Source organism: Onychostruthus taczanowskii, unplaced genomic scaffold (genome assembly GCF_017590055.1).
Source record: "Onychostruthus taczanowskii isolate IOZ18803 unplaced genomic scaffold, ASM1759005v1 scaffold133, whole genome shotgun sequence".
NCBI classification, from domain to species: Eukaryota; Metazoa; Chordata; class Aves; order Passeriformes; family Passeridae; genus Onychostruthus; species Onychostruthus taczanowskii.
Window position 1 is genome coordinate 802,709 of NW_024498496.1, and position 12,370 is coordinate 815,078.

Genomic DNA, 12,370 nt, shown 5'->3' on the forward strand with positions numbered 1-12,370 from the left:
TTAGTATTATAATTTCCAGTATTGCTTTTCCTCCCAATATTTTGTTGAATGAAGTTTTACTTCTTTAAAATACTTTGCTTTTGTGTGAGTATGGGTTAACCAAACACGTAGTTTATGTATGTTTTTCATATATCCTCATCATTTAGCACAGAAGAGTCCAGCACTATCTACCCCTTCAACAGTCTTAAGTGTGCTAGAAAAATGTATTTTCTGTAATTTTCTCTGGTACCTGTATTACTTCTGTTTTGTTTAAATTCAGTTTTCAAGGTATGATTGACGTAATTACAAAAAAGTTCTGATACTTGAGAAGCGTATGGTGTTCTAAAGACCCTAAGAAACCTTTTATAAAAATCTGGTATAATCTTTAGTAGGTATTTATGGAAAGGATGTGTTAAAGCGTCAAATAAATGCTTTTCCTGAATTTCCAGTACTCTTGTCAACCTTTGGACCAGCAGCTGATCTTCAGAAAGGGCAAGAACTGACAGCTTTTATTACCACTGTTGGCTCTAGTCCCTTGACATATTTAATGAGTAGCGGTTATCTAAGCCTTTTAGTCGACACCTATAGGATCTAAGATTAGCCAGTATTTTGATCAAAAGGGGAATATGAACCAATTCTTTTAACATTTATCGTCATTTACAGGACAGTGGTACATGTTGTGATCATTGAAGAGTCACTGTTCTCTAGATGAACCTTGCAGCTCTAATTATGCTGCTTTCTTAGCTTTAAAACATGGTACTTTACCTCATAAAGGAATGGATGGAATTACAGTCTTGTACAGAAAGGCATGTATAATTTCTCCTTATCAGGTGCCAGAATGAAAATTGATTTCCTGCTGCATTAGTGCAGCCTCTCAGTTGCCTTCTCAAGGGTAGCAGTGAAGTTGGTAGGCAAACTGGATGTGATGTTTATCAAGGAGACAGATATCTCTTTTGTAGAGTGATCTTTTGGAGCTGAGCTTCTCCATAGTTATGGTCCAAAGAAAAGCACAAAAACCCTATGACTTGCATTTATAAAGGATTAACTCATTTAGATATTGGTGAAGAGTATTGCCTAGTAAGTTATTCTAGTAATAACTTTAGTTTTTCAACTTGAAAAAAAACTTAACCCATAGAATTACCATTGCCTTTGTCAAAATCTGAAGCTGCATTGTAAACTGTTAGTATTGGAAGTGACTTAGTTTTAAAGCCAAAGGGATTTTGCTAATTGTCTTGGCTGAGAAGTGTACATAAGATATATATTTTAATATATAAAATAATTACATTTAATAAATTGATTCTTGAAGGAGTTTAAATGCAGTTGTTTTCTAGTGTAGGAAGTGTCTATGGAATATTTGTTTCAGTGATATGCAGTAACTGCAGCTTGAAGATACAAGTTTGTAATTCTAATTTGGGCATTGATTTGTCATGAATTTGGATCTGTGATTGTGTTTTGCATCTTCTATACTTAAGTACTTCTATACTTCTGTATTTTTGTATCTTATATACTGAACTTATGAAGAGGTCTTGGTTCAGTGAAGAACGACCTTGTTCCTCAAATTCCACTTGTGTCTTGCCCAGAGGAACTTGTGCTGGGATGGTATGTTGTAGGTTAGATTTGTGTTGCCTGAGAGATACAAAATAACCATAAAATAAGTTTCTTGGTACCTTTTTTTCTCTTTAGAGTAGTGTAAAACAGGAGTATGCTCTAACAACATAATAGTTGAATATTTATTTGATCATATAGTATCTGGCAGTATGGTCAGTGATGTTACATTTTAATTTCCAAAATAAGGAAGTACCACCAGGTAATTCTGTTGTATCTGAGGGACTCATTTTATTAACAGGCAAGACATGCCTGATGATGAGGGAGAAAGCTTTCGTTTTTTCCTCTTCAGTGTGTACTGTAGAAGACTGTGGTGTTTAATTAGTAACTCAGTAAGCATGTATATGGATGGCAGTATCAGTTCGTAAAAATTCCAGAGTAATTTTAGTTATTGATCAAGTTTTATTGTCCTAAGTACATTGATCACAAGCAGATTATATTAGAATGTAAAATACAATTTTTTTTTCATAAGAACTGGGAAAAATTACACAAGGGAATGGAATTGAGAAAGCAGCTGTTAATAAGTGCTATGAATTAAAGCTTTTCAATAGAGCAGATATCTGCTAATCTTTAGCTTGTACCAGACTAATCTTTAGTTTCGACTTGTAGTGGTTTTGTAGTGACAACTATGTTTTTTGCTGATAGGCTGTAGAGTAGATTCCAGCAGATCTTTTGTTTCTGCTTTGATTTTGCTGAGATGCCTCTTTGAACAGATTTATAAATACAGTTGCTATTATTTAAATTTATGCAGTGCAAAGACAGGTGAAATTGCTGGAATTGCTTTAATACATATAATATATATATATACACATATATACAACAATGGAAATTATGATACCAATATGCTGTAAATACTTCATTTGGCAGTCCATGCAGATTTAAGAACATCTCCCTTCCTGTAGCCTCCTGTCCACATTTTAAAAAAGTTGCCTGAAAAAAAGTTGCCTGACTAGTGAAACACCTCTAAGCTTGGTTTCTGGACATAGTAAGTAGCTATTTCTGGATAGGTCATAGACTTTAGTATGAGTAAGAATGTGTTGCTTGTGCTTCAGCTTAGGTAGCCAGAATAAGTAGACATCTTTGACAATTTGAACCTTAACTTCTAGTGTTAAATTCGTCATTCCATATGCACAAAAAAGTTGTGCATGTGGAATGTAGCTATTTAGGGAATGCTGTGAATGAAAGATTGGTTTTTACCCCTTGTAGTTATTTGGTATCTTTATGATCTAGTGTTTCAAATAGAGAATTATTTTGTTGCAGAAATTAGTGAGCAACCTAAAATTGTAATTTTCAAAAATAACAATGCTATAGTTCCATAAGACTAGTTTTTACAAATTATTTAAATGTAAACCGAATCTCTGTGCTATGAGTTGTCGGAGCTTTCTCTAAGTGAGTTTATTGGAATCATAGCAATGTAAATCAAATACATTTTAGTTACTTTGCAATTGGTTAGAGAGACGGATTGGGGTCCAGTACAGCCTGACAGAGTCATTTTACATATTCCACATATTGAAAGTGCAGTATAATAGGAATAACTTCGTATAAATTATACTATTTCACTGTTTCCTTTACTTGTTCTAATATGCTGTGTTAATTTCTCTTCTAACTTATGCACTAGTGCTCAGAAATAAATACCCAGCAACGTGTGAAGCCCTGCTTTTCTCTCTTTTCTTCAACTTCTTAGAATCTTTCAGTTTTTCATATTTATCCAAAGTATTGGTAGGATCAGTACTTCCTGCTTTCCATGAAAAATCATAGTCATAGTTTTCCCATCCCTCCTTTTCAAAGTTATTGGTGAGATTTTTCCAGCCTTTGCTAGTATTTATACTAGCTTTATTTACTGTTTTAAGTGGTAGTGGTCCTGTCTGCAGCCAGTCTTAATCACAACAAGGTTTTTTAAACTGGATTCTTATTTGTGGCTAACACCAAATCAGAAAGAATGTTTTTGCCAAAGTAACTCTTACTCCTTTAGTGAGTACTACCCACCCTCAGGAAAAGCCTACTCACTGTGCCAGTTAATATAGGAGTACAATACACTCTGACCAGGTTCTTCAAGATACTCTGTGTGTGGATGGTTTAGTGAATAATACAGGATTTTCATATTGAAATGATTTGAAATTACATGGGATTTCAATTTAGCAGAGTGATGCTTAAATTACAGTGAAGATACAAATTATGTTTAGCAGGATGTTGAATTTTAGTATACAGTTCAGTCAATAATACGATATAATATACAATACCAGTACAAATTACATTGTGCAAAGTGTAGCAATCACAATACACAGTTCAATCGCAAAACCAGTGTGAATTTGATTATGGGACTCTTATAATATGCTGAAGGAAAATCAGAGTATCCCAGTATCAAGTCTTCCAAATTGTCTTTTTAAAATGTTTTTTTTTTTTTTATGCTGAATCTTTCAAACTTTTCAAGACATTTTCAGATCTGCTACAACTGATGTCTTATGCTTTTTTATATTTAACTTTTTTTAAAAATTATTATTATTAAAGCACCCCATTGCTTTGTTTTGGGAGCTAAACCTGGTTTGATCCAGGAGCTCTTCAGCTTAACTTCTAGAGCTCTGATTCAATATAATTATTTTTACATGCAATTTTTATAAGAACGGAAGTATTAATAGCTAATTTGGCAATTAGGCTCTCTAACCAAAAGTGTATACATACTTCACATTACTTGTACTAAAAAGTCCCATACAAGAAATTAAGGTTCTTGAAGAATACAATAAATTGAAAAGTTTTCTGTTCATATTTTGCTATGAGATTTATATCTTTCATTACCAAAAAATAAAGGACAATTTCTGAAACTAAGTTTTGCTGATACACTGCTGGAACAGTAAAGTTTTCAAGTACAAGACTTTTTCCATACTGCCTCCTTTTTTATTTTTTTTATTTTTAAATTGTATTATTATTATTTCCTCCAGGACATTTGAAACTATAGATAATGCCTCCCAGGGCTGAGATTATGCTCAACTACCTGAAAAATAACAGATGCTTCTGTGCTCTTCATAGCGGAGAATGCTGCTCTACAATGCCAGGAAACATCAGTAGAACATAACCTCAAGCAGCAAAATCATTGTTGAGATTGGCAAAAGCAAATTGTACTGTATTAGTGTCTATGGCTTTTCACATCTGCTGGGTTAAATCAGCAAATGCTGGCAGCAGCCCTTTCTGCAAATGGCCCAAATGATTTCTGCCTGATAATTTGAATTTAACTTAGTAAGCAAAAACCATTCAAAGCATTAGCATTGTATGTTGGAGCAAGTTTCCCACAAACTGTTAAACCAGTAACATTAGTGAAAACCATTCATTTATTCATTCACTTACTCCCTTGGAAAGCAGCATAGTGACTGTTTAGAAATACTTTGCTATGGAAGGAGTTTCCTTTGTATCAAAACAGATCCTAGGCTATAATTTTCTTTTTGTTTACACAGTTTGTCTTAGTGAATTGTTTAACTTTTCTTAAATATGCAGAGTACAGATGCATATCACTTTCATGAGAACTGGTATTTCTGAAATTACATTATACAGATTAATTGATCCTATAGAAATATTGTTTTCAAGTATAAATATGATAGCAGGAACTATAATCAAGTTTAGCATTGCTAGTCACCTTGTTCTGTCAGTAATACTATGGCTGAATTATATGTGTTGTGGTTTAAGCCCAGCTGGCATCTAAGCACCACACAGTAGCTCACTCACTCTCCCACCAATCAGATCGGGGAGGCAATTGGATTATTCTTGTACCACTCACTGTCAGTGGTACAAGATGCAGGAAAGCCCTTGATGCTGTGCAAGCACTATTCAGCAATAACAAAAACATCTCTATACTATCAATACAATTTTTAGTACAAAACCAAAACACAACTCCATACTAGCTACTGTGAAGAAAATTAGCTCTACCCCAGCCAAAATCAGCACAATATGAAACAGTAATATTTATATCAGCTGCTTTGCATTTATTTAAAGTAGTAATTGTATCATCAAGTGTTTCTGCTTTTCTGTTGCAAAAAAGAGCCCTTGGTCTAACCCCTTAGGAAACAGAATATTTAACCTGATTATGGACTGTATCTGACAAAGTAATACCACAAAAACCATATTTGCAGTGAAGTAAAAATGTCCAAGTGGTTTAGGGAGATTCATGATCTCTGAGCACTGTTAATGGTGACAGTAAGATGCTTTTGCATACTTAGGAGTAGACAGCATTACATCATCCAGTTAATACATTTTTTGACTGGTATTAATCCATTTTAGACTTCAGCATGAATGTGTAATATATTTACAGCCAAAAAAATAACAGAAATTACAAGAAATGGACTTCATTCATACAACAGTGTTTAAAAACCATGTATACTAACAGACTTGCAAAATAAATACCTTTCATTGGTATTTGTCAGTGTGTCTATGTGTTATGCATGAATGCGCAATCTCTTGAACAGAGCTGTCAATTGAGGTGCAGATTTCTGTCATGGCTAGCAGGTTCACATCCTGTATTTTTCTTTTATTCTCTCTGACAGTGGGATGTATTTTGTACTGTAGTTGAGTTGAAAGTTTCTGTATGAAAGAGTACTAAGGATGCTTTATTCACTTTTGTCTTGGTTACCTCTCAATTTGAAATGTATGTTTCATGCTGAAAAACTGAAAAAAATGTTACACCAGAGTTCACACCGAGGAGTTCTGTTGTGCACCTGTGCAGTGTCCTGTTCATGCACTCACTGTCAGCGAATTGTGAGGAAGTGTTAGTGACTTGATCTGAGTCACAGCAGACACAGAAGTCAAGGTAGATTTCCCAGCTCCATTTCATGTGCTATGTAAAGAAAATGCTCTGTATAGACATACATTACGTTTCACACCACTGCATTGGCTGACCTTTATCTTTCAAATTGCCAGTCTTGGGCTCTTGGTAGGTGCTCTTAGAGCAAGGCCAAGTTATCACAACAAAGGTTTGATTGCATAAGGGTGCATATCCTAAAGTGTTGTTGGTTGGCAGCATTGCATAAGGGACTATTCTTCAAAACTTGCTCTACCAGAACTGAGAGCATTCTCATGCTCTTTCAGAAAAATGGCTATATGTATGATTATGAGTGAAACATCATGTTAATAGTGCTTCTTGAAATGGTATGTACTGGTCTTAAAAAGTAGATGCTTGTTTTTTAGCAGGGTGTGGGGGGCAGTGCATCTTTTGCTGTAGGAACAGATGCTTCCACCACAGTTTTTTCAGGTTTTGAGTACTTGCAATTGGCACTGATTCACAGCTGAAGTAAAAAGTATGCTTGCTTATGACACGAGGGTTTCTGCGATCTTTCAGTTAGTATTCTACAAATACTATAAATATATACTACAAATTCTTCTCTGTTCTTATTTGAGAATCCTCAGTTAAGGTGGATTTTGAAAGGAGCCAGCTGGAAGCTGCAGTTGTTTTGTGTCCTTCTAATAGACACATCTAATCAGAGCAACACTGAGCTCTCATGAGACCACTGAGTGTCTACCCTGAAACCGCATGTAACAATGTGAGTTGGGAAAACAAATTTTAGGCTGAGCCACTTGACTGCTCTTCAGCTGAGTAGTAAGTAATGAAAAGAGTGAGAAATAGTACTCTCTCTATATATAATGTTCATTACTAAATAGTAAGTAATGAAATGTAAGAAAATAAAAGGAGTCAGAAGCACTGGATAAACAGAAAAAAAAAAGAAATCTAAAAATCCCTTAATTTTTCCATAGTGTTTTTGGACATCGCTAGGACATTGGTAAGACATCGGTATTATCAAATGGACAAGTGAAGAAAGGCCATAAACTGTGCCAAGACAGCAGTGTTTATTACATAAAGTAACTGTATTCTCTATGCCTTCTCTTAAACAGTTGGAAAGCAGGTTTTTCTTTCAATTTCCTTGCCTGTTTTGGTTAACCTGATTCTCAGTTTTTGTTTAGGGTGCATAACTTCTCTGCCTACCTGGAAATCAGGAAGGTGCCTCCACTTGTACTACCAGAGAAGCTTATGTGGAAATGCTTCCTCTTACTGATGCTGGTGCACACACAGAAAAATAAAGCACACAAAATGAATCTGCCTAAGTTCCACTGTTATAGAATAGTTACACGAAAGATTGCATTCCTCACCATCCTGGTGAGGAAGTTGTTTAAGGCAGCATTGTCATGTTTTGTGCATGCTTTGTAGTGGGGTCATGTACTCTGTAACTTGTTTTTTAATACAAATTTCTTTAGAAATTTGATTATTTCAGTGTGGGTGAGTGAATGTTGATTATAAGGAGATGAAATAATATTTCTGAAGTCCTTGAAAGATGATAATTTAGGCTCAAGGTTGCCCAGGAATTTCCTGAGGAGAACTGAAATTTATGAGCCTTACAGTAGTGATAACTGAGTATCAGACAAAGCTTGTAATCCTTAGGAATGTCTGTTCTATGTCTTTTATTCTATTCTAATGTCTTCTCTTAATTTTGTATCCTGTTAGTGAACCCTTCAGTACTGGATTAGGGAGCTTTCCTCTGAAAAGAGGATGGATATTTTTCCTTTCTTGTTATGGTGGAGAAGGGTGAGGGGTTGCATGGTGTAATATACCAGAGGATCATATCAGAGAGCTTGTGTAGTTCATGCAGAGACAGAAGACTGCGGTAAGGATCATGAAGGAGACAGTCACACCTCAAAGGACGTAAAAGGACATAGAATTCAGAATTATAGATGTTAGAGATCAGAAGTAAATGAATGAGGAGCTTTTGCTAGAAGTCAACAGCTAGCTGGAAGTGCTCTAAACATAATGTAAAGGAGAAAAAATGTATTAAAATAGTGTTAAATTTTTATGAGTTTGTGAAAGATAGAGTCTGGTACAGATACATATGACATCTTGTCCTTGGTTTCTTTTGGAATGAAGTTCAAAAATAAGTATAAACTCCTGAAAGCAACAAAAGGCTGTTAAAGCCAGCTTTATTATTGTGTCTCATGTTCTTTTCAAGTTCTTGGTTGGGAAAGCTTTTGTAAATATCACACAAGAGAGAACTGAAATTATGGAGTTTATATGAAATTAAGGTGTAAATACTGTTTTCATTTAAACCAGAACCCATATAGTAATGAACTCAGCAGCCTGCTGTAGGCAGTGAAAAGGCAGAACACTGTATGAAAGAACTACCGTTATCAACCCAGAATTGGTTTCAGGACTACAAATATGACGATAGATTTTCAAATAAAGAAGAGCATTATAGGCTGAGGTTCTGGGCAAAGGCTTCAACTGTCATGGGAGAATTATTCAGCAGTAGTAAGGAGTGGTGCAATCAAAGGATGTCAGTTTCAAAGGGGATAATGGGTGTGGAAGATAATTCAAACCTTCACAACAAATTCTGTGTGCCACTTTGTTTTCTTCATAAGGGAGAATCAAGCTCTGAATTTTCTGTGAGATCACAACTATAATGAAAATATTTAAAATAATAATACAAGCTCCTGATGGAAAATAGTGTAAAAGAAAAAATTTTAAAAAGTACCTGTAAGGCTGAAGCTGCTTGTAAGATGGCTCTTTAAAGGAAAATTTAAATTGATAGGAAGAGAAGTAGAGAAATAGCTTTCAGAGCTATGTGTTTTACAGTTCTTTAAAATTGCAAGCAGAAGAAACAATATGATTGGACAGATTTTTTTAAGCAGAAACTTTGTTTTGCTTTTAACTTACAAAGTAAGTAGTTAAAAAAGTTATAAAAGTAATGCTGGCATTTTATATGCTTGTCTTCTCCTTGTGTTCAGCTGTTTTTTCACTGGTGTTCTTTTGAAGCTAAGATAGCCAAGTTTTTCACTAGAAACTTCTGCTGCTAAATATTGACAGCTTTTTTGCTGTTGTTTCCTTTGTGACCTTCTGCCCAGATTATTGGCAAATGTTTATTGAATTAGTATTAGTTCTTTTGAGAAACTATAAAAATGGATTAAAAACCACATGCAGGATATATTTTTTTTAATTAATATTACATTTGGCTTGCTTGTACACAAAGATTTTAGTCAGTATTTATTCAACACTGCTAAAAATATTGTCAGTTTTTTAGTGGTTTTGTAACAATGTGTGACGTTTTTCATAGGAGATCCATAAAGCCTCTGCTTTTTCATAAAGTGGATAAAGCGGTCATGGGCTGAAGGAATGTAATGAATCAGCTTAACGTACTTAAATGTTTCTCTGTGTTGGAATTTTCTTCTTCTGAAGTGAACAGTTTTTATTAAATACATCATTAGAAAAGGATGGTATGCTCTAGACTTTTTGTTGTCTGAATATTTAATTGAAATCTTTTCACATTTTCCTTTCCTCATTCACATAATTATTCTGATTGATTCCTACATGCCTTCTCATTAATTGTGAAAGATTTAATAGGCACTGTCCCTATGATCCAGCATGCTTCTACTACATGCATCTTCTTCTTAGATGTGATTGTTCCCCATTACTCCTTGGCTATAATGTTTGCCCTTTTTTCCCCTTTGGAAAATGAGTGTCACTCTCCATGACGATTTTGTCAGATGCCATCCTGTACGAGTAGAATGCTTTGTCTGGTACTGCTGCTGGGATACAATATATTCCATCCATAAAGAATTTGGGGCTGTGTGCATGGAGGGAGAGAGGATAGAGTTTGTAGGCATTAAAGAGACAGTGGGAGAGTTAGACATACTGTTATTGATATGAATACAAATTGTAAATGGTAGGGCTATTTATGCTTTATGTGGAGCAGTCAGCTCATGACAGAGATGTCAGAGCACCTAATTGTGGGTTTTTCCTTACACAATATTCTTTTAGACTTCTGCATCCATATTTGCTCACAGACTTCTTGTAAGATTGTTTGATCTTTGTTAGCACACATGACAGATTCATTGTTGTTTATCTTCATTCCATGACTATAATATAGCCATTGTTTGCTTTCTTTTAGAACTGCCTGAGACTACCTTAATTGAAGAGAAAGTTCAAGAGTCAGAGGCATGGGCCAAACCTCTGGTCTACCTGTGGCAGACAAGACCACCCAATTTCAATGCTGAAAAAGAATACAATGCAGCTTGTGCAAAAAAGGAGCCTCACTGTGCCATTTGCACTCTTCTTATGCCATACTATAGGGTAAGCAATATTCTCACAGCTTCGTCTCTGGATGAAGTGTGAAATAGCTGCCTGGCTACTTAATTTCCAGAAATTATAAAAAAGATAAACTTAAGTATTTCATTTGTAAGAGAAATAAACAAACTCGTGCATTAAAATTAGAACTGATACTTTGTTCACCTACATCTATCCTTGGCTGCAGATGCTGTATGCCTCCTACTACCATTTATGTTGGGTTTCTCAGTGTGTGTGTGTATTTTCCCTTGAAATTATACTTTTTGTTGTGGTGAGCCCAGGTAGGTTTGTATCTTCTAGCTATTTCCTTATATGTCCATCTCCGAATACTTTTTATCAGAGCCTCTTTTATGCTGCCTTTGTTCAGTTTTGAGGAAATAAGTTTTTTCACAGTACTTAGGCCTTCTCATGAAAAATATTCCCTCAGAAACAGTCTAATGCAGAGCACTCTTTGACACTATCTTATGGAATTAATGTGTCAAATGGCAAGTAAAAATGGTGTTGTAGTACTATGTTGCTAATTTGGAAGGTGCTAAACTGGAATTTCCTCAGCATGGTTACCAGGACAAAAGCCTTTATTGCACTGGACTGAGTTAAATGGCCCAAGAGGTACAGTACCACTGAACACCACTGCAATAACACTGGTTTGCAGGCTGAGTGCTATTCCAGATGTCACAGTTATTTGGAACAATCAAGGTGGGATGACTATGATAAATACTTAGAAGTAGTTAATTTTCTCGTGAAACTGTTAACACTTGGTATGAAAGTTGGGGGGGGGGTTGGAATAGTTGCATCATTGCCATAAAGAAGAGTAAAACTCTCCTTTCTTTTACTTAAAGATAGATTTTATTTATTTTCCAGTCAGACAATCAGGATGAAGAAAACCCTACTTTCAGTGAAGCAAACTCAGCAGAAACACTGATGGCAGAAAATGTGAAGACTAAACCTCTTATTCCAGAGATGTGTTTCATTTATAGTGAAGAAAACACCGAAAACTATCCATCAAATGCCTTTGTTGAAGAAGATGGAACAAGTCTTCTGATTTCCTGTGCAAAGTGTTGCATACGGGTTCATGCAAGTAAGTAATCTAATTGTTCTGTTGCCAGAAATGTAATTTTAAATTTTGCTTTATTGATAAATAATAGTTAGCTAGGCTTTTAGCATGTCTTTAAAAGTACTTGAGGAGCATTTCCATTTGTGGTGCTTCAATCACTGGCTAATTTTTTTTCAAAACTGCATATTTTCTGTAATGTATGGTTGCTGTGAAAATATTGAAGAATTAACTGTCTTGTCAATGATCACAAACTTCTGATTATTTTTTCTGTCTAGTGATTTAATTATTCTTTTGCTTCTCTATTTTAAATCACTGTGCAATGCTATTGTGTCCTTATTAAGTAGTTAGGGTGAAATTCTCCTGGAGGACTTTTGAATATTGCTATAAAATTTGGGGATCCAGTATTTTCCTTTACTTAGCATTTTTTTTATTGCAAGGGTAACTGATGAATGCATGGATTTTTCTGCAGTATCTCCTAAAGAGTGTAGAACTGTAATAGTTAAGTCTAAGAAGTCCATGAGATATTTGGAAAGATGGTACATTTTCCAGAATAAATGCCAGTACATTAAGTCAAATTTTACTTAAGAGAGAGTTGGTGATAAGATATTGCAATGACAAAAATAAGAAATTCATTGTGATTTTGG

At 34.9% G+C, this 12,370-nt stretch overlaps 1 protein-coding gene across 7 annotated transcripts in view; it reads left to right on the forward strand.

Annotated features, from left to right (window-relative positions):
• The window catches only part of KDM4C (lysine demethylase 4C), a 239,308-nt gene that overhangs the window by 130,328 nt on the left and 96,610 nt on the right, over positions 1-12,370 (forward strand). For all 7 annotated transcript variants that reach the window (XM_041396990.1, XM_041396988.1, XM_041396985.1 and 4 more), the window contains 2 exons: positions 10,497-10,678; positions 11,534-11,750. In XM_041396990.1, the coding sequence (XP_041252924.1) occupies positions 10,497-10,678; positions 11,534-11,750 (399 nt within the window). The remainder of the gene's footprint in view (positions 1-10,496; positions 10,679-11,533; positions 11,751-12,370) is intronic.